General features: G+C 36.8%; 1 protein-coding gene and 1 long non-coding RNA gene across 2 annotated transcripts in view; one reads left to right on the forward strand and one right to left on the reverse strand.

Moving 5' to 3' along the window:
• Window positions 1–300: 300 nt before the first annotated feature.
• RAD21L1 (RAD21 cohesin complex component like 1) overlaps window positions 301–27,642 on the reverse strand; it is a 29,836-nt gene continuing 2,494 nt past the window's right edge. The window contains exons 3-14 of the mRNA XM_058685147.1: window positions 25,982–26,111; window positions 24,190–24,283; window positions 21,844–21,950; window positions 17,997–18,167; window positions 16,484–16,579; window positions 15,176–15,283; window positions 13,139–13,365; window positions 12,804–12,900; window positions 11,831–11,955; window positions 9,338–9,433; window positions 6,956–7,033; window positions 301–2,209 (exon numbers count right to left, since the gene is read on the reverse strand). Coding sequence (XP_058541130.1) covers window positions 2,021–2,209; window positions 6,956–7,033; window positions 9,338–9,433; window positions 11,831–11,955; window positions 12,804–12,900; window positions 13,139–13,365; window positions 15,176–15,283; window positions 16,484–16,579; window positions 17,997–18,167; window positions 21,844–21,950; window positions 24,190–24,283; window positions 25,982–26,111 — 1,518 coding nt within the window. The 3' untranslated portion in view covers window positions 301–2,020. The remainder of the gene's footprint in view (window positions 2,210–6,955; window positions 7,034–9,337; window positions 9,434–11,830; window positions 11,956–12,803; window positions 12,901–13,138; window positions 13,366–15,175; window positions 15,284–16,483; window positions 16,580–17,996; window positions 18,168–21,843; window positions 21,951–24,189; window positions 24,284–25,981; window positions 26,112–27,642) is intronic.
• LOC131485551 (uncharacterized) lies at window positions 8,512–9,834 on the forward strand. Its single transcript, XR_009248904.1, has 4 exons — window positions 8,512–8,569; window positions 8,732–8,813; window positions 9,375–9,457; window positions 9,590–9,834. It is a non-coding gene; the product is annotated as an uncharacterized LOC131485551 (long non-coding RNA).

The raw sequence follows: 27,642 nt of genomic DNA on the forward strand, positions 1-27,642 counted from the left end.
AGGTCACAATCTCGCAGTCGCTGAGTTCGAGCCCCGCGTCGGGCTCTGGGCTGATGGCTCAGAGCCTGCAGCCTGCTTCTGATTCTGTGTCTCCCTCTCTCTCTGCCCCTCCCCCGTTCATGCTCTCTCTCTGTCTCAAAAATAAATAAAACGTTAAAAAAATAAATAAAGTACATAGAACTAAATACACACAAATAGTGCATGTAAAACTGGTGAAGTATGAATAAGGTGAATGGACTGTATCAGTGTCAGTTTCCTAGGATAGTGTACTCAAATTATGCAAAAATTGGGGGAACTGGGTAAAGGTTATACAAGTTTTTCTGTATTATTTTTTACAACCACAATTATGTCAAAATAAAAGGTAGCAAAGGGTCAATTGTAAATCTCATACTGCTAGTGTGAGTCCAAAAAGGTACATCCACTCTGGAAAACAACTTGATAATTTCTTATCAAGTTAAACATGCGCTTACCATATGACCCAGCAATCTCACTGCTAGATATTTATCCAGAGAAATACACTTACGTTCACACAAAAACTGTACAAGAGTATATTAAGCAGCTCCATTCATTATTGCCCAAAACTGAAAACAACTTCAATGTCTTCCAGGGGGTAAATGGATAAATAAACTGCTATATCCAGACACCAGAATACTACCCAGCAACAAACAGTACCAAACCACTGATACATGCAACAGCTTGGAGAAATCTCAAAGGCATTATATTGAACGAAAGTTTCAAAAAGGTTACATATTATAGGATTCCATTTATATAACATTTAAAAAAACCCAAAACTATAGTCATGTAAAAGAGTGGTTGCAGGAGTTAGGATGTGGGAAGGCAGTGATTACAAAGGGATAACACAAAGGAATTTTTTGGGTGATGTTACTGTTGGTATCCTGATTGTAGTGGTGGTTACAGGAATCTTGACATGTGTTAAAATTCACAGAACTATGTGCCAAAATGAAAAAGTCAGTTTTTCTATATGTTAATTTAAAAAATAAAAGACTTTTTTTTTTTTTTGGATTTTAAATCATGTATCTTTAGAAGAAGAAAAGACATTTTAAAAATATTTTAAATTTTTAAAGATTTAAAATTTTGACATTTCAATATTATAATTAATACATTCAAAGAGGCCATTTAGGATTTCATCTGCAGGAAGGTAAGTCTAGATACAAGGAGATTGAAGAGAGTACTATCAGCTTCACTTCACAGAACACTATGGAGCTCACAGAGCGTTATATGAAAATTCCCTAACTCAAACTTAAACTAAGAAAAAAGAAAAACAATGGTTTTAATGTAAAAAATGCTCAGTAAACACCAAGTAAAAGAACATTTATTTTAACGACCTTTACTTGAATTGTAGCTGCAGACAACGTGCTGAATAAGTGTCTGCTAATTTTTTCAACGTAAGAAGAGATTTAGTTTTGCTGACACAGGAATGGTAGTTATAATAATCATTAAATAGTAAATAAAATGTTAAATAACCCATAAATACACTAAAAGTCATTCAGATAATTTAAGACAAAGATGAATTTTAGAACTTTTAAATTAAGATATAGATTAAAAAATATGGCATTAGGTCAAATCAAGGATGATTTGCATTAGAATCAAATAAATTACCGCCTGTGGGGAAACAAAATATTAATTACTCCCATAAAACTTAAGTAAATAATCCAATATAAAATAGCTTTAAAAAATATACTTAAATATTTCTTGAAGGCACATAGTATTTTAAAAATATATTCTAAATGCAATATTCAAGTCAGGGAAATGGTAAATACTATACATTCAAGTTAGCTAAGTTAAAAATGTTACTTAGCTACAATTCAGTATTTCTGTGAGCAAACAGGTTTCCAATTCTGGCTATGGTTATTCTGACTTTACAAACATAAAATAGGCAGTTGGCTAATATATGAAATGGATCAGACCTTCAGCTGCTTCCAGACAGCTTCTGCATTAAAGTGAACCATCTACACAGAAATTCCAAATATGACATAAATCTGCATGTTCTGGATTTCCTTCACATTTTATGGAACATTGGTCCCACTGTAGCTATAATATCTGCATAGGGAGCACTCTGGCTCAGCTCAATAGCCCGCTGTTTTTTTAGGACAAGAAAGCTATAAAATTTGGCAGCAGCTTGTGTACGGTCACTGTGTCTGCAGAGCTTCATCAGACTAAAGTACTGCATTCCCATCTTGTTGGATTCCTGGAAAAATAATTAGAAAAGAAGAAAGGAAAGAGAAACAACATCATTAAAAGTCCAGCAGGCTGTGGATGCATGATGAATAAAATATTGATATTTTTGATAAGTGAGTGTGAAATCCTTAAATAGAGAAATGCAAATGACTCATTAGTAAACTTAAAAAAAATCATAGGTCACTGAATACAAGCTTGGCTCATTGAGAAAATGCATGTAAAAGAACTTTTAAAGTGTTATGCAAATTTCTAACGTGTTATACAAATGTTAGGTCTTTTAAAAATTTGATGTTAACGTAAATAAATGGCTCTCGTGGAAGGTGCAGTTAGTTTAGACTTGTAGGCAGAAAACAACCCACAGGACTTTGGGAGGCTTCAAATACAATGAAAATTATCAGCCTCATCGGGCTTCTTTTCCTTAAAGGTACCGGGGGGTGGGGGTGACTATAAACAACTATAGTGATAAATGTAAAATTATATTTATATATCTTAGTGGCAGAGGAATATGGCTTTATAAACACCTCCCAGTTTCTTGACACAGATCAAAAAGATATCGGAGTCACCATAGGGCACCTATGAACCTACCAGAAAAAGTTGAGCTACAATAAAGCATTTAATTATGGATGAAGATAACGCCTTTTATTTTTTTATTTATTTTTTTTTTAATTTTTTTTTTTTAATTTTTTTTTCAACGTTTTTTATTTTTATTTTTGGGACAGAGAGAGACAGAGCATGAACGGGGGAGGGGCAGAGAGAGAGGGAGACACAGAATCGGAAACAGGCTCCAGGTTCCGAGCCATCAGCCCAGAGCCTGACGCGGGGCTCGAACTCACGGACCAGACCGCGAGATCGTGACCTGGCTGAAGTCGGACGCTTAACCGACTGCGCCACCCAGGCGCCCCTTTAATTTTTTTTTTTTTAACGTTTTTATTTATTTTTGAGACAGAGAGAGACAGAGCATGAATGGGGGAGGGGCAGAGAGAGAGGGAGACACAGAATCAGAAGCAGGCTCCAGGCTCTGAGCCATCAGCCCAGAGCCCGACGCGGGGCTCGAACTCACAGACTGTGAGATCGTGGCCTGAGCCGAAGTCGGACGCTTAACCGACTGAGCCACCCAGGCGCCCCGATAACGCCTTTTAGGAAGACTAGTACTTGGAATCAGATTTCTAGAATAGAAGTACAGATGAGGATGATTATTGAAAAAAAAAAACCCCACATTAGTGGGTTGCTTGGAGGTGTGGGAGGAGGACCAGTGGGAGAGATGAGACAAAGAATTATCAAGAGGAACAAGGAAACTTTTTGGGGTTATGGATACATACGTTCACTATCTTGATTGTGGTGATGGTTTCACAGGTATATACATATATCAAAATTGTTCTATTTAAATAGGTATGATTTATTCTATGTTAATAATACCTCAATAAAGCTGTTTAAAAAAGTAAATAAATAAATGAAATATAAGGATGCTACAAAACAAAACAATAATTAATAACTAAGAAAAATTCCTGGAAAACAAAAAACGTGAAAGCAGAAATAAAATTCAATAAAGACTAGAAGATAAAGTTGAAGAAATTTTCTAGAGGATAGGAAAAAAAGCAAAACAAAGGGAATTGATATAAGGGATAAAAGATTCTTTAAAATTTAAAGGTGCAATTCAGGGGATCAAACATCTGATCCATAGGCAATTCAGAAAGAACAGATTAACAAGGAGGCAATTCAAGAAATACAATAAAATTTCCTAGAATTCAAGGACATGAACTTTCAGAATAAAGAAACCACTACATGGTCAGCACAATAAATGAAAAAAGACCCATATCAAAACACATCATCCTGAAATTTCAGACCACTAGGAGTAAAGAAAAGATCTAAAAGTTTCCAGAGAGAAAATAAAGGATTGGCAACCAAGCAGCATCTAGCTTTTCAGTAACAGCACAAGAAGCCTAGACATGTTACAAAGCCTTCAACATCTGAAAGATACTATTTTCAAACTAGGTTCAGAGACATACAATCAAGTTAAAGGTAAAATAAAGAAATTTTCAGACTTGTATATAGGGTGTATATCTCCTATGCACTCTTTCTCTCAGAAATTATGAGAGGATGTTAACCACCAAAAAGTTCAAAGTAAAGGAAGACCAAAGCATCGAGAACCAGAGAAACTAATATAGGAAAGAGACAAAGGAATTCCCATGTTATGATAAAGGAATGTCCCAAGACAAAAACTATAGAAAAGACCTAGAGAGCAGCTAGTCCAATTAGAATAAAAGGATGATGAGCTCTGGAAAGAGTATCTTCAAGAAAAAAAAAAATGGAACTGATGAATCAATTGATATATTTGCCCATACTAAACGGGGTTTCATTATATGTCAGAGAATTTTTAAAAAGAATTAAGGATGAGTATATAGACACTAAGCAAATGGGGGAAATGAGGCAATGATTAACTTAAAAAAAAGCACTATAAAATTGACAAGAAAAGAAATGCAATGACAATAATTTTTACATAGTCTTTGGGGTTTTTTTATTAAAAAATTTTTTTAACATTTATTCATTTTTGAGAAACAGAGAGAGACACAACGTGAGTGGAGGAGGGGCAGAGAGAGAGGGAGACACAGAACCTGGAGTAGGCTCCAGGCTCTGAGCTGTCAGCACAGAGCCTGACACGGGGCTTGAACCCATAAACCACAAGATCATGACCTGAGCAGAAGTTGGACGCTTAACTGACTGAGCCACTCAGTTGCCCCTCCATAGTAACAGTAACTGCTGATTGTCTCTTACTATCCATTCTTGTCTTCCATAGGAATAGAATTACTAGCTGAGCCCAAAGCTACCAGATGAAGGACTACATTTCCCAGCTAGATGTGGCAAGGTGACTAAGTCCTAGGCAATGAAATGTGGGAAGTGATACACACAATCTCTGTTGTACACTTAAAGAAATTTTTCCTGCTGAACAGAATGTAGACATGATGGGTACTTAGCCATTTTTGATCCTGGGAATAAAGGAAATGAGATAAAGGTAACCTAGGTCTCTGATATTTTGTGAGCAGAGCAGCCATACCAGGTTATACTTTATCTTTTTAAACCACTGGTATTTTGGCTCTTAGTCGAAATCAAACCTGCATCATAACTGTTACAATTATTGTAAACACTGAATATTGTGCTAAAAACAGACTGGGGTTAGGGGAGATATAACTCAGCGAAATATTCATTTAATGTTGAAAGAAGTTAACAGGTAAAATTTAAAGCTGAAATATCAAGAAAGAACAGTAAGAACATATGATTAGAAATACAGATATAAATGCTAAAAGAAACAGCTGAACATAGTTGCCTCTGGTGAGCAGGACTTAGAGATAAGGAGGAGTAGGACAAAAATCTTCTGTGTTTCCTTTTCATTCTTATAGCATAGAACTATGTAACTTTTATATACATGTATTATTTTGATAAAAATATAAGTTAAATTTAAAATTATCTGTTTTACTCTTATACTATTTTTTTTTTCAACTTTTTTTTTTGTTTTGTTTTTTGTTTTTTATTTTTGGGACAGAGAGAGACAGAGCATGAACGGGGGAGGGGCAGAGAGAGAGGGAGACACAGAATCGGAAACAGGCTCCAGGCTCCGAGCCATCAGCCCAGAGCCTGACGCGGGGCTCGAACTCACGGACCGCGAGATCGTGACCTGGCTGAAGTCGGACGCTTAACCGACTGCGCCACCCAGGCGCCCCATTCTTATACTATTTTTTTTTAAGAGAGAGAGAGAACGCACCCGAGTGGGGAAGAGGACCAGAGGGGGGCAGAGAGAGAGAATCTTAAGCAGGCTCCATGCTCCTCGTGGAGCCTGACACAGGGCTCGATTCCACGACTGTGGGATCACAACCCTGGGATTATGAGCAAAGCCGAAATCAAGAGTCAGACACTCAATCTACTGACTTATCCAGGTGCCCCACTCTTAAGCTATTATAAACTTGGTTCCATATAGAGAATTGGTTGATAGCCTCCTAAACCCAAGAATGGGAAATACACTAGATGTCTAGAGGTCTGAGTATAGGTAAGAAGTTGTTTAGAATATGCAGGCACCAAAAGCAAACTCTCATAGTTAGCCCTGGGTATACTGCTCAAAATCATTTCATTCTAGTGGAATTTGGTCTCAACAAAAAAATAATGAAAATGGTTTTTTTTAAGTTTATTTATTGAGAGAGAGAGAGAGAGAGAGAGAGAGAGAGACAGAGATAGCACATGCAATTCAGGGAGGGGCAGAGAGTGAGAGGGAGAGAGAGAATCCCAAGCAGGCTCCACAGTGGCAGCATGCCTGCATGCCTGACGGAGGGGCTTGAATTCACGAACTGTGAGATCATGACCTGAGCCAAAACCCAGAGTCGGACACTTAACTGACTGAGCCACCCTGGCACTTCAAAAATGATTTCATTTTTATTAATGTCTAGAAGATTGAAGTCAACATTTTATTTATTTATTTATTTTTTTTTTTAATTTTTTTTTTCAACTTTTTTTTTTTTTTTTTTGGGGGGGACAGAGAGAGACAGAGCATGAACGGGGGAGGGGCAGAGAGAGAGGGAGACACAGAATCGGAAACAGGCTCCAGGCTCCGAGCCATCAGCCCAGAGCCTGACGCGGGGCTCGAACTCACGGACCGCGAGATCGTGACCTGGCTGAAGTCGGACGCTTAACCGACTGCGCCACCGAGGCGCCCCAAACATTTTATTTATTTTGAAAAAAAAAATAGGATTGACAAACCCTATCATCTTACCTGCAAGCTATTTAACATCTTAAGAATTCTTCCATTCCACCTCTCTGCCTCAAAATTTTGTTGATTCCCCAATGACTCCTGTTTGAATGAATAATAAAATACCTCAATGAAACAAATTTTACTGAATGCTACTATTTGCTAAGCACAGTGTTAGCTGCTACAAGAAACCCAACCATAACACTGGGTCCTGCTAAATAAAGGAGCTTATAGTCTGACAACAGAATAGGAAACATACAACTTTAGATCAGTCTTTGTAGGATGATACCTATGCTCCCTAGGTGATGAGGGGCTCCGGAGTAGGAGATTCTGCAGTCTTTACTGGTAATGCATACCAGGGCACTGTGATCTTACTTCCAAAAGTTAAGTCAGCCATGACTTTTGGTTAGGACTATCCCAGCTCTGGTCAATTTGAACTGAGTTGACAGGGTAAATATAAAGCTATAGAAAAACTGCATTGTAAAGGCCTTTATCTGAGCTTCCCTGGTGATACAGAAGCTCTAATTAATAAATGATGTTTAGCAATTTGTGTACAATTGGGTTAGAACCTTTTGGATTTCAAGGGTAACCTGTCCAAAAGAGATCAACCCATTTCCTGTCATATTATCTGAATAGATTAGTTCTTTTCAGTCTTTAAAGCTTAGCCACCTTCAGAAACACCTCAATATTTAAAAACAGTCAAGTTGAAATCCCTTCACAGGTACTCACTCTGAGCTCTTATCACCTAACACTTTATGAGCTAGGAACAGAATTGGGCATAGGAAAGGTGCTGATGAATCTGACAAAAGAGCAAGCCTACAAAGTGCAGGGGCGGGGGGTGGCAGGGACGAAGGTGGCACAGATCTGAACTACTTTATAATTTTTCCCAGGCTAGCTCTGACCATGCAACCCAATACCTCTGTGTCATCCTTATCAGAGGTGCAATGTTTGTCAAGCCTTCATGTGTACCTTTGAAGCCAAGACACTTCCCACAGTGTTTTCAATTTCACAGACTCCAAGATGATTTCAGAAAGTTCCAGAATATTCTGGATAGTATTTTAAATCACTTAAAGCTAAGGGGACTGCTGAGTCCTCATTCCTACTAGCTATGCCGGCTTCCCGGTCCTGATTACATAGCATCCTTTCTTATGCTCCAAAAGGAGTGATCTGAAAATATGGTCACTTCATTCTGAAGAGTTTTCCGAATCCCTCCAGGTACAATTTATTTTTATTTCTTTCTGGTCTGCCCTGGGATAAATGAATTCACCCAATTGCTAATGTTTATTATATTGTTAAATACACAAATGCTGTTTTTCATATATAAAAAGCAGTGGCCCATCTCTTTGGTAAAGATCCATGAGATTGTAGCTTCACCTATATCGCACGACTAAACTAACCAGGAAAAGGCTCAGAAAAAATAGTCTATGCACTTTGCTGAAGCCTGTCTACTTGATCTATCTGGACACCCTACAGCTGAATCCATTGTGTGGAAAGCCCAGTGGATTATTAAAAACAGCTGAACTTGTGCTGTGTTGTGGTTTGCTTGACCATGTATGAAAATAACCTGTGTCTACAGAAGCAAAGAGAAAGGCGAAAATTAACCAACCCTCTTCTGGCTTAGTTGTTTGGATATTTCAGGTAGAAAATTCAGGTATCTTTCCCGTCTTAGATTATCCAGAGAATGCAGTGTTCTCCACATATGAAAAAACAATCAAATAGTCTCGGAACTCATTATAAAGATTATTTATTTAAGAACAACTTATTTATGACATTAATAGCTATTTTGATATTATTTAATAGGAATTCATTACAAGCTTAAAAATGCCTTTAGCACTGTGGTACAAGGACTAGAGAAAGAAGACAGTAATATACATGAAGTCAGGTAAGTCCATGTTACTTCTCGCTTTGCTATTTAATTGTGACCCTTTGAGCAGACCATTTTCTCTTTCTGATCTCTAAAAATCTCGGACAGTATAGGCCTTGAGCCATAGAATGTTTTGGATAAAAATTGTTGTGTTTTTTGTTTTTTTATTCATAAATGAAGTAAAATTTCAAATGCCATAGGATGTACCTCTAATATAGCTCTGTTTCTTTAAAGCTGTTACAAGAATAACTCAACAGTGATTCTCAATATTTCTAACCTATGACTACCTTTGATAATATAAAAATCCCATAGTTTTATTTAAAATTATTTGAACTTTCAAAATAAATTAAAGAAAGAAAAAAGGTCAAAGCAATTCTGAGTATGTTTTATCAAACTACTGACACATCTCTTTGTTGAGATCACTAAATAATAATTCTAGAAAGCAACATGATCGCTCTAAAACCAAGTTTTAGGTAAATAAAGTGTTAACTATTTAAGAACAAAGTTTTTAAGAAAATTTTCAAGACTATGAATATATTTACCAACTCAACTGGACTATTTTCAATTTCTTGTGCTAAGACGGCATTCGTTAAGGAAGATTCCTCAGTAGCTGAAGATACCACTTCAACAATATCCTCCTAAAGCAAATTAGGGAAATACAGGTAGGTCATCACAGTAGCAGTAGTTTTCATAGGAACAATTTTATTTTGCTAAATGCTTTCGTCACATGAATGCTCATTTCTAAAACTGATTTATTTATTTATTTTAAATTTTATTTATTTATTTTGAGAGAGGTAGAGCACAAGCAGCAGAGGGGCAGAGAGAAGGAGAGACAGCATCCCAAGCAGGCTCTGTGCCATGAGTGCACAGCCAAAAGCGGGGCTCAAACTTACGAAATGTGAGATGATGACCTGAGCGGAGATCAAGAGTTGGACGTTTAACCAGCTGCGCCACCCAGGCACCCCTCTGAAACTAATTTAAAATACCACCTGCATTCGCAAAATATTATTCCTGAAATATCCCAGGTAGGCAGCCCCTGTTCTCCATAAGCCTCCCACAGATGAAGAAGTGGCACATTCCTGCCCTCTTTGTTGCCTATCTTTTCTAGTCCTGTTTTCTCCACCACTGCAGACCCCACATCAAACATATTTTTGGCTGAGTGGCTGAGACCACTTTCCTTTGAGGCATTTTGTCCAGCCCCAGCCCCTGCCTCTATCCTCATGCCAGTACCAGGTGGCAGAGGAAGAAGCTCTGTAAGCAGAGGGGGTGAAAATGGGGGAAGCGATATTAATATCTCCACCTAGGGCCATGACACGATTCTTGCCACCACTGCTGGAGCTGTCGCTGGCAAAAGGGAAGAAAAACTATGTCCTCTGAAAGAGGAGCAAAGGCACAGAGAAGAAGGAAAAAAAGAGAGCCAGAAATTCTCCATTCCTTATCATCTCCTTTTTTCATTGCTATAGAAGCTGTTGGGCCCTGTTTTCATCTTTAACCAGTCTTCAGGTAGGAGCTTCCTTCAACAAAGCTTCCTTGATTTTTCATTTCAGCTTTCAGAATGTTTAGTGAGTATCAGGAGTTGCATTTTATTCTTTAACGTGCATGTTTGTGGAGACTTATGTCTTTTTCCCTTTTAATCTCTATGAATATTCTACATTTTAGATACTCTCAATTTTGCAGTTACTTTACATAAAAAATGCTTTATAAAGATTTGAAAATGACTAATCAGAATCAATACTTTTCTGTCCTGTCAATGTGCTCTCATTCCTGACTGTATTTCACATCTGTTCACCATGTTTGGAAGCAGAATAAGAATGGAATTGAAGGCTAAAGCATAAGTTAGGGCAGAGGAGCTAAATGGTTCGAGAGAACTCATACATCAGTCTCCTCAAGCATGAGAGAAAATCTGTTTTGTTAATATGTTAAAAAATCATGAACTAAACAAGCTTGACTGATCATAATTTTCAGTAGGTGCACTCTAAGAAATGCCTGAGCCCAAATAAGGAAGATATTGGCAACCTAATAATTCAATATCTAGTATACTATCAAATATTTAGTAAAATACATTCTGTGTTAGTGTGTTGTGAAATTGTCTTTCCTTCCAAGAGCATTCAGATTCAATGTGGACTGACTTTGAATTCCCTGAGTGGTTATCAAAATGCAGTGATGATGGAGCAAACCAGAAGAGCACTGGTTTCTTTTTATCTGGTGTGGCTATATTTGTACAATCACTAAAGTGACAATAGGAAAAATATATTTAAAAAAAAATTTTTTTTAACGTTTATTTATTTTTGACACAGAGAGACAGAGCATGAACGGGGGAGGGTCAGAGAGAGGGAAACACAGAATCCGAAACAGGCTCCAGGCTTTGAGCTGTCAGCACAGAGCCTGACGCGGGGCTCAAACTCATGGACCGCGAGATCATGACCTGAGCCAAAGTCGGCTGCTTAACCGACTGAGCCACCCAGGCGCCCCAGGAAAAATATTTTAAAGCACACTGTTTCCAACTATGTTTTTAAGTAACGTTTTTTGAATAAAAATTATGTCTTCAGATAAAATTTTTAAAAAATTTCTCTTTGGTCATGGATCTTCAGATAGTCTCTTGGATTCAAGGCTAAGGTAATTATAGGTCTAAAACATATTCTTAGACGTGGGAAGAGTGACTTTCTGATCAGAAACAAAACATGGGTGTATTGTCTAGAGTCCTAAAAACATTCCATGATATACTGAATGTGGGGCCTAAGAGGATTTTCAGGATATAACTGAATTCCAGTACAATCACCTATTTGATTACCATGCAAATTATTACAGCATGAAACTACTATCTTCTTATTTACTCTCTTAAACTTCTAGAAAATACTGTTCTACAGATGAAAATCATGCTTTACATACCACTGCCCCTTACCAAACAAATTATGGACTAACATAAGACTAAATATAAACTATAAATGTAAGAAGACATGTCAGAGTCTCAAGTTTCCTTCACTGTATCTGTGTCAGAAAAATAATACTTTTATGATTCTCTTTGGTTAACTTACCTCAGAATTAATATTTTTATTGGTATCCTCATGAGAGCTACACTTCGGTCCATTGATCACATCCTTCCAAGTTTTGGGTTGACTTAAGTCTTGCCGGGAATTTGGCTCTTCCATCACGGAGGTCTCTGAATTAGTAAGTAGAGAAGATTTGACCAAACTATCTTTCAAACTTAAATTGGGATATGGTTGTTACAAAAGAAAACTTCTGACACAAAACTTGGAATCTAAGAATTTAAGCAAAGTGTACACAAACTTTCTTATAGTTTCCCAAGTCTCACATATTTATCTTCCCTTGTCCCTTGTCTGCTTCTTATCACCTCCCTCCCCATGGTCCACCTACTATCTCCTCCACACTCACTCCCAAACAGGCACTCACAAGATAACATGGATAGTTCAAGCCCATCTTGGTGTATTGTGTGGCAGTATTTTAATGCCTTCAGGACAGGTGATCACGAAGCAGAGATTCACTCGTTACATAAGCTGGTTTTATTATTCCTTTATAATAGTCACAATAATAATCAGCAATTATCAATACTCCAAGTAGCTTCTGGGTGGATGGAAATTTCTACATCTCAGATTCATTGTACTGTTGAAATGCTATTCTTATCACTAGGTGACTTTTCCTTTTAGTTGTCTTAAAGTGAAACACTATCCTACAAGATAAAATAATTTTATCTGTTGAAGTTTTGTGAGTACTGCCTGTAGGGATGAGGGAGGTAGGAAGGAGTGAGACTAGGAGGAATCCACATAGTATATATACTTCATCTTTTTAGTGTACTTGTTGAACAAAAATTAATCTGCAAAGAAAAAAGGCAATGCTGATGTAACAATTTCTCTTAAGCGGAAATATTCTTCTAGAGACAGCAGTTATACTTGGGAATATGGAATGGGATCCCATCTTCATTTTGAAATATAAAATGACATTTTTGTTTCTATAACAATCCCCTCAACACCAACAGTTAGGATGTCTCACCTATTATGTTATTTCCCACTTCTTCCCTTACTGATTCCTTCTGTATCAATTTCCTTCCAAGTTTAAAGCCAGAGGACAGAAAGCACTTTGTAAACAACTGTAAAAATATACACTTCTATTACTTGCTTTTGTACAAGCAAAGCAATTCAATAAAATACAAGCACATATGCTAAAAAGTGAAAACTATAATTCAGGCACACACATCAAGCAAATTAATTCAAAAGTAAGGGAGTATTTTTCACCAGTTTATATTCTGTTGTATACATGAACGTAAATATGCATTTATTTATTTATAACCAAGCACTGCAACTATGTAAAAAGATGCAAACTATTACCATTTTCAGTTCCGCATGAGTCATATCCTGGGCAGGACTTGACAGAAGTATGTCCACTCCTCCCTTCTTCTTCCACATCATCAATCTTCGGGTAGGAGGTGCAAGTTCCAAAACCATGAGTGTGTCCGTAAAGGAAGTAAGCTGTCTATGCATAATTTTGCTACTGATCTCCTTGACTGGATCTATGAGCAATTTCCTCTTTTTGCCTTTTCTTTTCTCAGCAAGGTCTAAATATAAGAAATAGACACAGGGGCGCCTGGGTGGTGCAGTCGGTTAAGCGTCCGACTTCAGCCAGGTCACGATCTCGCGGTCCGTGAGTTCGAGCCCCGCGTCAGGCTCTGGGCTGATGGCTCGGAGCCTGGAGCCTGTTTCCAATTCTGTGTCTCCCTCTCTCTCTGCCCCTCCCCCGTTCATGCTCTGTCTCTCTCTGTCCCAAAAATAAATAAAAAACGTTGAAAAAAAAAATTAAAAAAAAAAAAAAAAAAAAGAAATAGACACAAATGGGATTGGTTGTACAGCTTTGTAAAATGATATTCCAGACACTGCATACCTAAGAAATGTCTACCACAATGCAACCTACAGAGTTGCCATGGGAAGAATATCCCTTTCTCTCTACTGAAAATTATGCTTCATGAGACTTTTGCACAGCTAGAGTATCTGAGCAGCCAATAGTTGATGCAGTTTATAACGTGTTCCTTCAAAGTGCTTAGGAGGGACGCTGTTGACCTACCAGGTAGATTAACTCAGGAAATGTGGAGTACAGAACATAATGGGAGGGGAGTTGCTCAATTTTGAAGTTCCCTAAGATATCTATACAACAGGATATTCTGAAACATTAATTTGTATTTGTCAAGTATATTTTTCCCTCTTCCATTGAAATTCATACACAAATTCCAAGTATGCAAAAGGGGAGGGTTAGATTTCCCAGAATGGATGAAGATCTGAGATCAGATGGAGCCAGAAGGAACAGTAACCTGCTTGCTAACGTGCCTTAGTAAAATCCTGGGAACATGACAAGATCCCAGAAGGGCTGGTTGTGTGATGACCCCAGAGGCTACATGGGCTGGGACAGTAGATACCACAAACTGTTGTGGTTGATGACCAAAGTTTCCCTTCCACCTGCCACACTCCTCTCCCAAATGTTGATACCACATGGCTTAGGATAGATAGGGGAGCTATACAGATTGAAACTTTTGCCATCCCAGTGGGATAGAGGCTCAGAGTTGAATGTGGTAAATAAAAAAACTTGAATGCTTTATTCCTTGCATGCCTGAGTTTATAACTGAAATTCATATCAATTATACTACTTGAAACCAGGATGTTCTTACAATGTCAAGTTATATATTATATTCATATTTATTTTTTGTTCCTAAAAATATGCTTGAGGTTAAATGTTAGAGGGCACAGACCTCTCTTCTGATCCTTTTATTCTGCCTTATTTTATATGCATGTGCATGTTTATTTATCTTTCCAATCAGACTACAAGCTTCTTAAAAGCAGGTACTATTGTTGGTACCTGGGTGGCTCAGTCATTGAGCATCCGATGCTTTGATTTCAGTTCAGGTCATGATCTCATGGTTTGTGAATTCAAGCCCCTCATTGGGCTTTACGCTGACACTGTGGTGCCTGCTTGGGATTCTCTCTCCCTCTCTCTGTGCCCCTTCCTGGCTTGCACGCACTCTCTCTCTCTCTCTCTCTCAAAATAAATACATAAACATTAAAAAAAACAAAACAAAAAAAGCAGGTACTATGTCTTCTTAACTCCTGTGCCCAACAGAGAGTAATTGTTCAATAACTACTGGCATTGAACTTTTATATTTTCCAATTTCCCAAACTGGGTGTATGGCTTGACCAGGACTGACTATAATGAAAGAATCACCTCAAATTTCCTCCACACTCTTTCCCTACCCTTTCCCTATTGTATTGCAAATGTTATTACTAGGTTGGCTACTTCCTATAATATTTCACAGATTATCTCACAGTAAATAAGATAGTAGCGTAACAAAAATAAAAAACAAAACCATGAATGACGCTGACCTGAAACATCAATTGGGTCAAGGGTAAATCCATGTTCTTCATTTGATAATGTGATTGCATCCATTTTTTCATTTTCAGGTAGACATACACACTCTGAATTATCTGGTTCTACAAATAACATCACCATAAAAAGAATTATTAGAAAAATAACAGTTATGTTTAATCTAGATGTTTACATAAGAATGAAAGCAAAAGATAAACTAATTGAAGATTTATATTGCTAACTGGAGCCAAAACTGATTTTTAGAATCATGTGCTTAAGAGAGTTGAAGAGACACAGAGATTATATGGTCTGGGGCCCAGTGTCTAGGTGAGTCATGCATCGTCACCTTCTTCTGCACATGTGACATCTAAGGCTGGACTTAGTAGAAAGAGTGGTAGCAACCACAGTAAATGACTGACATAAATTTGATTATGTCTGCTAAAAAAAATCTGTATTCTGGGGGTGCCTGGGTAGCTCAGTCGGTTAAGCAACTGATTTCGGCTCAGGTCATGATCTTGCAGTCTGTGGGTTCAAGCCCTGCATCAGGCTCTGTGCTGGCAGCTCAGAGCCTGGAACCTGCTTCATATTCTGTCTCTGTCTCTCTCTCTCTACCCCTCTCCCGCTCATGCTCTGTCTCTCTCAAAAGTAAATAAATGTTAAAAAAAATTTTTTTTTAATTTGTATTCTGTTAATACTTAATTATTAGTTGACCCATAAAGGACCATAAATAAATTTATATCATCTCTCTTTTTCACATTTTAAACTTCTACTATGTGTTAGGAAGGAAATGTAACATAAAAAAGAATGAGGAATCAAAATGGGGCTATTTGTACTTTCAATTCTTAAGAAAAATCATACAAAAATACTTCAAATGATCTGAGGTACCTTCACATGAATTTCAAGTAGAAAATATCCCCACATTTGTAATTTCTCTCAAATTGTATACAGATTGTCCAGTTATATTAATGTCAATATGGTATTAATATTAATAATTAATAATCATAGCAATGTCAAATATTAATGATGTTTCTAACATGTAACACATATTATTTTAATGACTCAAAGGCATAGTATCTTGCCAGAGTATTTAGATGTGCTCTCATATCAAATAAACCCAATCCTGGTTAAATACCACTGTTGTACCTTTCTCGGAACCGAGTTTCCTATTCCATATTGTCTACAGTCAGACTCAAAAGAGTTTGAGGGACAACATTCTTTATTATTTTTCACTATATTATATTGCTACTTAAACCGAGCAAGTTGTAAGGTTTAATTTGAACACCAGTATCTGTTCACTTTCTACACAAAAGATAATTTCATCATACCCACTATAGTATCAGGAGGCTCAGGAGGCAGAGAAATTTCTCTGTTCAAATGCATGTCTTCTAACAGGATATTTTGGTCATCTTGCAATAGATTGTCTTGAAAAACACAATAAATACTTCTGTCACAGAATTGAATCTGTCATTTTTTCACTAAACGTTTAATTGACATTATTGTATATAAGGATTATAAATAGATACAAAAATGAATCAACCTTACTTAAGTAGATTTGATTGGCCACATAGACTATCATATTTCATGCAGGATAATATAGAATTTTATATATTTTATTTCCTTTCCCTTATTAAATAGATGTTTAATTTCAGGAGATATTTACTAAACTAATACTGTGATAGTAATCTTGTTACAAAGCCATGTTTAAACTCCAAATCAAGAAGTGAAAGCTTTCAAACTTCTTTGGTAGATACCTAAGGTAGAACCACTATTTTTTCATAATTTTGAAATTTCAAAAAGTTTGCCACAACCAGTCCTTTAAAGTAAACTAGAGAATCTAAAAAAGACTTGTTATATAACCATCACTATCTTTAAAATACAGGTATGTGTATTCAGATTTCCCAGTTTTTGTCTACTCCATTTCTATGATTCTTTTATAGTAACATCATGATATAAATATAAAATTACAATATAAAATGTTGGACAGATCCTTAGAATAGCTGTTTCACAATTTCTTTTAAGGGAAACAATGATTCCAATATATGATCTAATATATCTTGTGAGGAAATATACTAACTTCATTCCTTCCCCTCTAAAAATTAAGAATTTGTAAAAATAAAAACAAGTAGTATTTTATGACCTTTAGGGAAAATGTGTTTAAATAGATGCCTATTTACTTAGATCTAGCCTAAATGTTTAAATACACCACAGACTTTGAAAATGTATGTAAAAAATGTACTGACTAAAAAAAAAAAAGTATTTATTTAGGGGCCCTTGGGTGGCTCAGTTGGTTGATTTCAGCTTGGGTCATGATCTCACGGTTCACGGAATAGAGCCCCACATCAGGCTCTGTGCTGGCAATGTGGAGCCTATTTGGGATTCTCTCTCTCTCTTTCTCTCTGCCCGTGACCCTCTTGCACGTGCACGCATGTGCTCTCTCTCTCTCAAAATAAATAAACTTTATTTTTTTAAATGTTTATTTATTTTTGAGAGACAGAGACAGAGTATGAGGAGGAGAAGGGCAGAGTGAGAGAGAAGGGGAGACACAGAATCCGAAGCAGGATCCAGGCTCTGAGCTGTCAGCACAGAGCCTGACGCGGAGCTTGAACCCACAAACCGTGAGATCATGACCTGAGCCGAAGTCTGATGCTTATCCAACTGAACCACCCAAGTGCCCCTAAATAAATAAACTTTTAAAAAATGCATTGATTTATATGACACGGGGCATACCTGACATTTTAGTTTAACATAATAAGCCTATTAATACATTCTTAACATGACTGAAATAAATATCCAATTTCTTTTTTTAATATCCAATTTCTATATAACCAGACAACATACCAATCATCTCTCCTGCAGCCCCTTCATCTCCAAATCCATCTCCACTGTCATAGAACAGAGATTTTTCTCCAATGAGGCTTTCGGAACTATGTTCAACTAAAGGACCACTGGAATTCAGCAATATGTTGTCATCAAAAAAGCTATGTCTTCTGAGAATTTCAGATTCCTCCCCTAAATAAATACATATCATTAATACTGAGTTAGCCATAGAAACATAGAGTTTTAGGGTTAGATGGAAATTCAGATATCTTCTTGTACAGACCATCCCATTTTACAGATAAGAAAAATGAGAGCTAAACTTATTTGCATAGTCAACTGAAGTCATTCAGTTAATCAGTAGAGGCTGGATTTCTAGTCTAACGCTTTTCCCAAAACAATAGGGAAAAAACATTAGGATAGAGTCTTTAGTTGTGGTTCAGTTTAATAATTTCCCAGAATGATTTCTTCTACTTTAGATAGTCATGTCCTGCTTGATCAAGTATTATTTCATATTATTTCAAGTACAATTGCTTGCACTGTTTATCCACAGTGGGGATTTGGAAAATAAGGAGCATATCTGCCTTCTTGGGAATGGAAAGGTAGATAAAATATTAAATAATGGGTTTACAACATTCATTCAATAAGTACTTAATGAATGGGTATTAGGCAATCTGCTAGGTATTAGAGATACAGTGATAAAAAAGACAAAACCCAATCAGCTAACATTAACCGAGTACTTATTATGTGCATTATATTACGTAATAGAAGATACTATTATAATCCTAAATTTAGACAAGGGAACATGTCCATAGAAAGGTTTTATAATTTGCACACAGTCATACCCTAATCAATGACAAAGCCAGGATCTGAACCCAGCGGAGACAGTGATAGTTAAAACTTACACTGGTAAAATATTTTGCAAAAGGGAGACTTATGAGAGTAAACTCTTAAGACGCTGAAGGTAGCAGGTAGAATGAACTCCCTGCTTCAAATTGACTTGTTTCCAGATTGGTTGTCAGCACATGTATATTCTTAATATTCTTTGCCTTCCTTGGGTTTGAATCTCTAGGTCCAGGAGTCTGAAACCCCAGAGATCAGACAGAGGTTGTCGTTCTCCTCCCTTTCTCACAACCCATGTTAGTGCTAGTTAGTAAACAAAATCATGCAGTATCACTTATATTAAAATTCTTCTATAGGCTTTTATCTTGTAGAAAGGAAGAGTTGAAAAAGGCAAGCTTCATTGTACTGGATTAAAGATTTGCTCAACAGAAAAGACTAAAAAATAAAAAACAAAAGTAAACTAAAAATATGTTCATATCTTCCAGGAGCAGCTTGAAAGCTCTCAAAAGAAAAACTAGCCTTGGTCAATAAGATAATAACATTTTTGAACAGACACTATATTCTGAGCACTGAGCATCACAAGAACCTGAGATTATTCAAATAAATTAAAGAAATGATCATTGCTTTCAATCTTACATTGTAATTCAGAATAGGATGGATTAATAGTAAACATTTCTTAGAAGACATTAGGTTTGAGCTAGTTTTTGAAAGAGAGAAAAATCACTTATTGGTGAAAAGAACTGAAGGAGGGAATGAAGGAAATAACTCTGTGATGCTGCTAGTAGTATCTCAATTTTACAAATAAGGTAGTAAGTCTCAGAGAAGCTAGGTGATTTGCCCAGTATCACACAGCAAGGCAATAGAAAAAGCTGATGCAAACTCAGATCTGTTCATACACTGAGAAAATGTTCTTCCCCCTTTTCGAATTGTAGGAGACACAGACTGAGAACAACTAAATTATTGGCTGGTAATATATTTTCTTAACTAGAGCAAAAAGTCTGTATCAAGAGTAAAACAAATAAAGTCGATAAAATACAGAAGGTGATAAATTGATAGAGGCGCTTGAGGATAGGCAGCGTGTCTAAAATAAGTCATAAGGACCCAAGGTATAAGTAGAGGAATGTGATACAAAAAAAAAAAAAAGGGAATTTAAGGACAATTGCTCTTGCAGAGCTACATAAAATGTGGGAAGAGACGGTGAGATGTGTAGGAGGGTATTACTCCAGGTCTTTAGTACTGGTGAACTATACTGGTGGCTAGAGAAATAGAAGACCTAAGAGACATGTCCAATTTTGTTGTTGTTGTTGTTAATCAGCACTGGTATAAAGCTTACAGAAAGTGTAGTTAAAAGTGATCCTAGGGGCGCCTAGGTGGCTCAGTCGGTTAAGTGTCCGACTTTGGCTCAGGTCATGATCTCACAGTTTGTGAGTTCGAACCCTGCATCGGGCTCTGTGCCGACAGCTTGGAGCCTGGAGCCTGCTTCAGATTCTGTGTGTCTCTCTCTCTCTGCCCTTCCCCCGCTCATGCTCTGTCTCTTTCTCTCAAAAAAAAAAAAAAAAGTGATCCTAAAGTTTTAGGCCTAAAGAACAGCAGTAGTGTTTATAGGGAAATGTGTAAAGAGTGTCTTGGCAGTAGGAAATATGATTAACTCTTCGCCAATGTATTACATTTTAAGGCCTGGGATTACAGAGAGTGAGAGATCCAGGCTACTCAAAATATGGTCTGTGGGTTGGTGCTTGTCCATGATAGAGTAAATACACAGACTAGAGGTAAATGTTTAAAAAATTTGATAGCAATTTCACAGAGTAATTTTATATATGTTGAATTTAATAAGAAAAATTGAAGCATATATTTTGATTTTTAAACTTTCAATTTTTCTGGATTTTACAAAAGCATCATTCCATGACAGACTGGAAATTAACAAAAATTCTAAAATTTGTCCCACACCACAGATCATTTAAGAACACAGCTGTAGATCAGAAGAGTTACAGAAGAAGAATAAGGATGAAAAATGGAGGTTGGAGATGTAGTTCAAGCATTATTGGCTTGACCACCCTCCCCCACGGAACACAGAGTTAAGCCACCCTTCTTCTACACTCACTGCTTCGGGCACTATAAGAGAACCAAACATGAATACGACACAGATTTTATCCTCATGGAGTTTTCAGATCAATACAGGGCGTACATAATATAATGGTTCAAGACAGAGGTAAATGCCATAAAAAGAACAGCTTAATTATAAAATATACTCAATAGTTTGTTTTATAATCAATGAGTATATATTTAGCATGTGTTATTTCCTCCTCAGTCCCAAGCCATGCTAAACTTTTTCATTTTACAATTGATATCATCACATATTGGAGAAATTTTCATACTTTGAAGGCACGATATACAGCACACACGTAAAACACTATATATATATATATATATATATATACACACACACACACACACACACATATATATATACACACACATATATATATATAGTGTTAGGGTTATATGTAATATATGTGTATTATGTAATATATATGTATTTATACACATATATTACTATATGTGTGTGTGTGTGTATATATATATATATATATATATATATATATATATATGTTTATTTGCATATCTCTCTCCCAGCCTGAAGCTCCTTGTGGGCAGGAAGTGCTTCTGCAAACTTTGTACTGCCTATGCCTATGATAGAACATGACATATAGTAAGTATTCAATAAAGGACTGCAGACTAAGAAGGGAAGTTTATAGCCTAAGACTGAATCTTGGTATTAACACCTATTTAGAACAAGGTAAAGATAAACTTACTGAGAGTTGCATTTAGACATCAAGAGATCCATTCTAAAGATAGCTGTTTCTATTGACATGGTTTCAATACAAAAATGCATATTTATTTTATAAGTTATTTTGCAATTATGCTTCTATTTTATAAATAATTTTGCAATTATTTTATAATTGCAAAAATGCAATTATATTTTATAATTGATTATAGTTTGTGATTTTAATTTCTCAAAGATTCTCACCAAAGCTCCCAGCTTGGAACAGTAGATCATTACCGTAATATTCTCTAAGTGTGATTTCTTCTGGTCTGCTTTGGTTCTGAGTAACGTGTTCTGAAACATCAATAGCACTATGGAGAAACATAAGATTGAGAAGATTGAGAAAAATATGCCAACAGAACACAAGGATTTTGCAGTATACTGAAAAAAAGCCCAAAACTCTAAAACAAAAAACAGCTTTTATTATAAAAAATAAACACTTTTATTTCCTCAATAGTATTATTTATACACACTAGTTGATTACACATGTATATATAACAAATGGTCTCTGGGTTGCTGAACCCAGGGGTCAATTCTCAGTCCTTGTCTTACTTATTCTAACCAACTGCATCTGAAACAGATGTTCACTCCCTCATGGAATGTATTCTCTTCACCTCCAGGATACTACTTTCTCTTGAGTTTTTACCTTACCTCATTGGCTGCTCCTTTTCTTTCATTAGTCCTTCCTCATCTCCCAGACTACTAGCTATTAGGAATGACCCAACACTCTGTTCTCAGATCTCTCTCTTTTAAAATAATTACACTCACTCTCTGGGGGTTGAAATTCCATCTATATACTCACAACTCCTAAATTTATCCATCCCATCCAGACCTCCTTCCTGAATTTCAGACCCAGATATTCAACTACTTGCCTACTCCCCTTGGATGTGTAACAATCATCTCAAAACTTATGTCTAAGCCTAATTTATCTGTGACTATAGGATGATTGTAGTCATCCTTCCTTTCTCTTTTCCTTAAAGCCATATCCAATTCTTCAGCAAATTCTGTTGGCTCTGTCTTCAAAATATATTCATAATTTGACTGTTACCACCTTGATAACATGAAGACTGAGAAGTGATTACAGACACTGTCATTTCTCACCTGGACTTCTTTTTTTTTGGCAGGGATAGCACCATTTATTAAGGAAGATCAAGACAAAGACCACAGGAGGGTCCCTTCGAGGACACAGAGGCCTGGCATCCTGATCCCACGTCTGTGGGCTGCTGGTGGGAAAGGCGCGTGCCCCTAGGTGGGCCCTCAGGCTCCCACAGATAGGGCAGGGCTGTCATGTCCCCTTCCTGTCCCTCCCAGCCATGAATCCTGGCATCCCCCACTCAAGGCACTAACTGTTTTCACTGCCCTTCTCCTCCCATGTACCCTGGGCCTTCACTTCCAGATCAATGGGGCTGGGTGATACGGCCTGGTGTGAGGGGGGAGACCCTTTCAGTGTTGGGCTCTGCCTGCAGCAGCTCCTGGTAAGAGGTGGGGTGGAGTTTCCCTTGCAGCCCTGAGTAGGTGTTGGGTGGGAGGGTCATCTGGACTTCTTACTGAAACAATTTTCTCATAGGCTCTCTGCTTCCTCCCTTTCCTCTTTATACTAAGTAACCTGAAGAAGCATGTTGAAATCAAGTCAGATCTGTCACTCTCCTATTCAAAACCCTCCTGTGCTCCCTATCTGAATAAAATTAAAGTCCTTACTGTGGCCTGCAACACTCAACATCATTTGCACCCCCAACTACCTCTCTGACTTCATTTCATACCACTCAGACCGTCATTTACAACACAGTCTCACTTGCCTCCTTGCTGTTTGCAGAAAAGGTCCAATATGTTCTGCCTTAGGGCCTTCTCACTTGCTCTACATGGAACATTCTTCCCCACATTACTGAATGATTTGTTCCTATACCTCCCTCAGGTTTCAGTTCTGACCTTATTAGAAAACCCTTTCTTGAGAATCTTATCATTTTTTTCTTTATTTTCTGTTTCTTTTCATATTGCTGATCATTTACTGGCAAAGTGTATATTTCTTTGCTTATTGTCTGTCTAAAATGTAAGATTCATGCACACAGAAGCTGTTGCTCTATGTCCTCAGTGTCTAGAGCAGTGCCTGGCATATGGAAGGCACCCAATACATATTTACCGAATGAATGGAAGAACATACCGTTAATATCGCAAATTATATTCAGCAAATATGATGATACATTTTTGGTGTTATATTTCAAAATTTCACACTAAACTTAAGTCTTATCAACTACATGTGTATTTCAGTTCTTAACTAGAGTCCACTTGTATTCATGAAATCTGAAGATGAAAGTAAGAAAATCAAATTGAGGGTCACCAGCATGGCTCAGTCGGTTATGCTTTCAACTCTTGATTTTAGCTCAGGTCATGATCTCAGTTAGTGGGCTTGAGCCCCTGCTTGGCATTCTCTCTCTCCCTCTCTCTCTGCCCCTGCCTCACTCGCATTCCCTCTCTCCCTCTCTCTCTCAAAATCAATAAATAAACTTTTTTTAAAAGAAAATTAAATTGAAGGAAAATAAAAAAATAATTTACTTCACATTGTGGGTGTCAAAATCATGAAACTCTTCTGGCAATGTGATAGCATTGTAAGCAGCTTCAAAATTCTCTTTTGGAAGGTCAACCAGCCCTGAAAAGAATAAAAAACCACATCCAATGAGCAATAATGTTATATAAGAAACTCCCAATTCTTGCCCCTCTTCGGTCCCATTCTCTACAAACAGCCAGAGTGGTATTTAAAAATATTTAAAGAGCAATCAGCTCAGCTCATTCCCATGCTTAAAGTGATTCAGTGACTTCCCCAGTGTATTAAATAAAATTCAAATTTCTAATCAGAACCTCTGCAGCTGTACAAACCTGTCAGCATCATCGAAGGGTCTTTCCCTCACTCACTAGACTCTAGCCATACTGGCCTTTTTGTTACCTGAACAAGTTGAGCACTTTTCCCTCTCAAGACCTTTGCTCTGACAGTTCCCCTCTGCCCGGAATGCTATTCCCTCAGGGACTTTTTACATGGCTGGGTACTTCTCATTCTTCAAGTTTGAGCTTAAATTCTACCCTTTCTGAAAGGCTTTTTCTAATTAGCCTAATGCAAGTAAAGTTTTCTGCTATTTTTTGTTGTAATACTCTGTTTAGACTCCTGCATAGCACAATCATTATCTACAATTATTATAATTTTAAAAAACTTTTTTATTATCTGATATCCTCTCCAAACTGAAAGGGACCTTATTTGCCTTCTTTGTCCTTGTATCCCAGAGCCTTAAAATAGTGTTTGGCACAAAGTATGGCATCAATAAATATTTGTGGATCACATAAATGAAATAATTGACAAATGAACCATATTTGATATGAGTATAAATCTACGTAGAGAATTTACAAATATTTTAAATAAAGAAAAACAACGTGTCAACCCTGATTCAACAAATATTAATTGAGGGAACAGTATGTTCAAGACACTGAGACAAGTACTATAAGAGATTTAGAAAATATCACAACAAACATATTGCCTTCAAGGAACTTACAAACTAGTGTGAGAGACAAGGCCTGTACCTAAATAACCATAACACAAGGTGGAAATGATGAATGTCTTAACATTAAGTTAAAATTTGAAGCCATCATATTTATGACACATGTAAATCTCTAGCACTCTGGAAGAGAGATTTTCTACAATATTTTGGGGCACCTGGGTGTCTCAGTAGGTTAAACGTCTGACTTCACCTCAGGTCATGATCTCAAGGCTGGAGAGTCTGAGCCCCAGGTCAGGCTCTGTGCTGACAGCTCAGAGCCTAGAGCCTGCTTCAGATTCTGTGTGTCTCTCTCTCTCTTTCTGACCCTCCTCCATTCACATTCTGTCTCTCTGTCAAAAATAAATAAACGTTAAAATTTTTTTATGTTTCATAAATAGTAAGAACAACCTAAGCTACTTAGAGTCTCGAGAATTCTGAAAACAATGACAATTATGATATCTAGGCTTTGTCAATTACACTATTTCTAATTTATCTCATACAGGCAAAAATAAATGTGGTAAATTAAGCAATCCATTAAAACTGAATATCAGAATTTCTTACATAAGTAGATTTCTTATGTAAATATGCGGGAACTTTACAAGTGTTTGAAAGCACAAGCTTTTCTTGCAAACACAGGTAAAGAGCAAGGGAAAGAATATAATTTGTCCTTAACCACGGAAACTTAGAATCAGTGAAAAGGAAGTTTATATTCATATATACACGCTGGAATTACGGAGTGCCACCAATTAAAAGAGCCCACCCAAAATAAAAATGCAAAAGAGAAACAAGGTGAGTGAGACAAATCAATGTTGCAAGTATACCTGGGCGAAATGTCATCTTCATTTTAAGCAATGCTTCGTTGCAATCTGCCAAAAGATATTTTGCCTTCCTATTATAGATTCGCACAACTCCCAAAAGAAGGTGTCCTGAAGTTCGAAGTGCAATTTTCACCTTTCAAGAATTTTTAAAGCATTAGAATATTGAGAATTAGATTCATAAACCCTGTTTGAAAATTATAAAATCATAGAATGCCCTCTCTTTAAGAAGAAGACATTTTGTATTCTTTTATTTATTTATTTTTTTAATGTTTATTTATTTCTGAGACAGAGAGAGACAGAGCATGAGCAGGTAAGGGGCAGAGAGAGAGGGAGACACAGAATCCGAAGCAGGCTCCAGGCTCTGAGCTGTCAGCACAGACCGTGAGCTGAAGCCGGTTGCTCAACCGACTGAGACACTCAGGGGCCCCTTGTATTCTTATTTAGAGTGAATCATTTGGAATGCCTGTGTGGCTCAGCTGGTTAAGCGTCCCACTTCAGCTCAGGTCATGATCTCATGGTCCGTGAGCTGGAGCCACACGTCAGGCTCTGTGCTGACAGCTCAGAGCCTGGAGCCTGCTTCGGATTCTGTGTCTCCTTCTTTCTGCCCCTCCTCCCCGACCTGCACTCTGTCTCTCTCTCTCAAAAATAAACATAAAAAAAAAAAAAAAAAAAAAAAGTGAATCACTTAACTTCTACCTCATCTTGTAAAATGATTAACCTTTGTTCTTACTCAATGAAGATAATCTAATGTGCCATCTAAGTGAAATATGTGATTATTAGTTTCACGGAAGAATATAAACTCTACAGTCAGGCAGACTTGGGTTCAAGTTTTGGCCTAGTTGCTGAGACTTGAAGTTCAACCTTCTTGAACTTCAATTTATTAATAATGGTTACAACTTATTATATACTTATTTTGTGCCAGGAATTGTCCTAAGAGCTCTTCATGTATTACTTAATTTTGATATGAACCTCTGTTTACAGAAGAAAAAAGCCTGAGATTCAGATATGATAAGTAGCATGCCCAAAGTAAGAAAACTACCAAGAAATGGAGCAGGAATTAAGTTTGGCTAACTCAAAAGTTCATGCTCTTAACTACCACACTTCACTGAGGCTCAAAGAAGCCTATCTCACAGGGTTGATATGAAGATTAAATGATCTAATGAGTGTAAAGTCTAGCCCAGTGCCTGACACATGGAAAGGTTTCAATTATTATTCATCCTTCTTGCAAGCAGAAAAAATACTTACCTTCTAAAAATATTAAAATAATATTTTAATGCAAATTCTAATATCTTACAGTATTTTATTATGAACATAGTACTGTATGAAGTGTTTTCATATATATTTTGATTTATACTCATTCTTTTTTTCTATTCTCCATATTCATTCACTCACTATTTTTTTAAGAAATACTTATTTGGTACCTACTGTGTCTACAGTATTTTGCTAAGGGAATAAGAAAGGATTACAAAACATGTACAAAATATGACCTTCCTCCTTCAGGGTCTAATCTATGATAAACATATGAAAACACTTAATTACCCACAGAAATTGACATATGTTTGTGCTCAGGTAATAAATGTTATAGGAATTAAAGAAGACCATTTCAAAAGTAAAACTTCCAAAAAAAAAAAAAAAAAAGTAAAACTTCCTTGGAGATGCATTTT

The sequence above is a fragment of the Neofelis nebulosa genome, chromosome 9, assembly GCF_028018385.1.
Source record: "Neofelis nebulosa isolate mNeoNeb1 chromosome 9, mNeoNeb1.pri, whole genome shotgun sequence".
NCBI classification, from domain to species: Eukaryota; Metazoa; Chordata; class Mammalia; order Carnivora; family Felidae; genus Neofelis; species Neofelis nebulosa.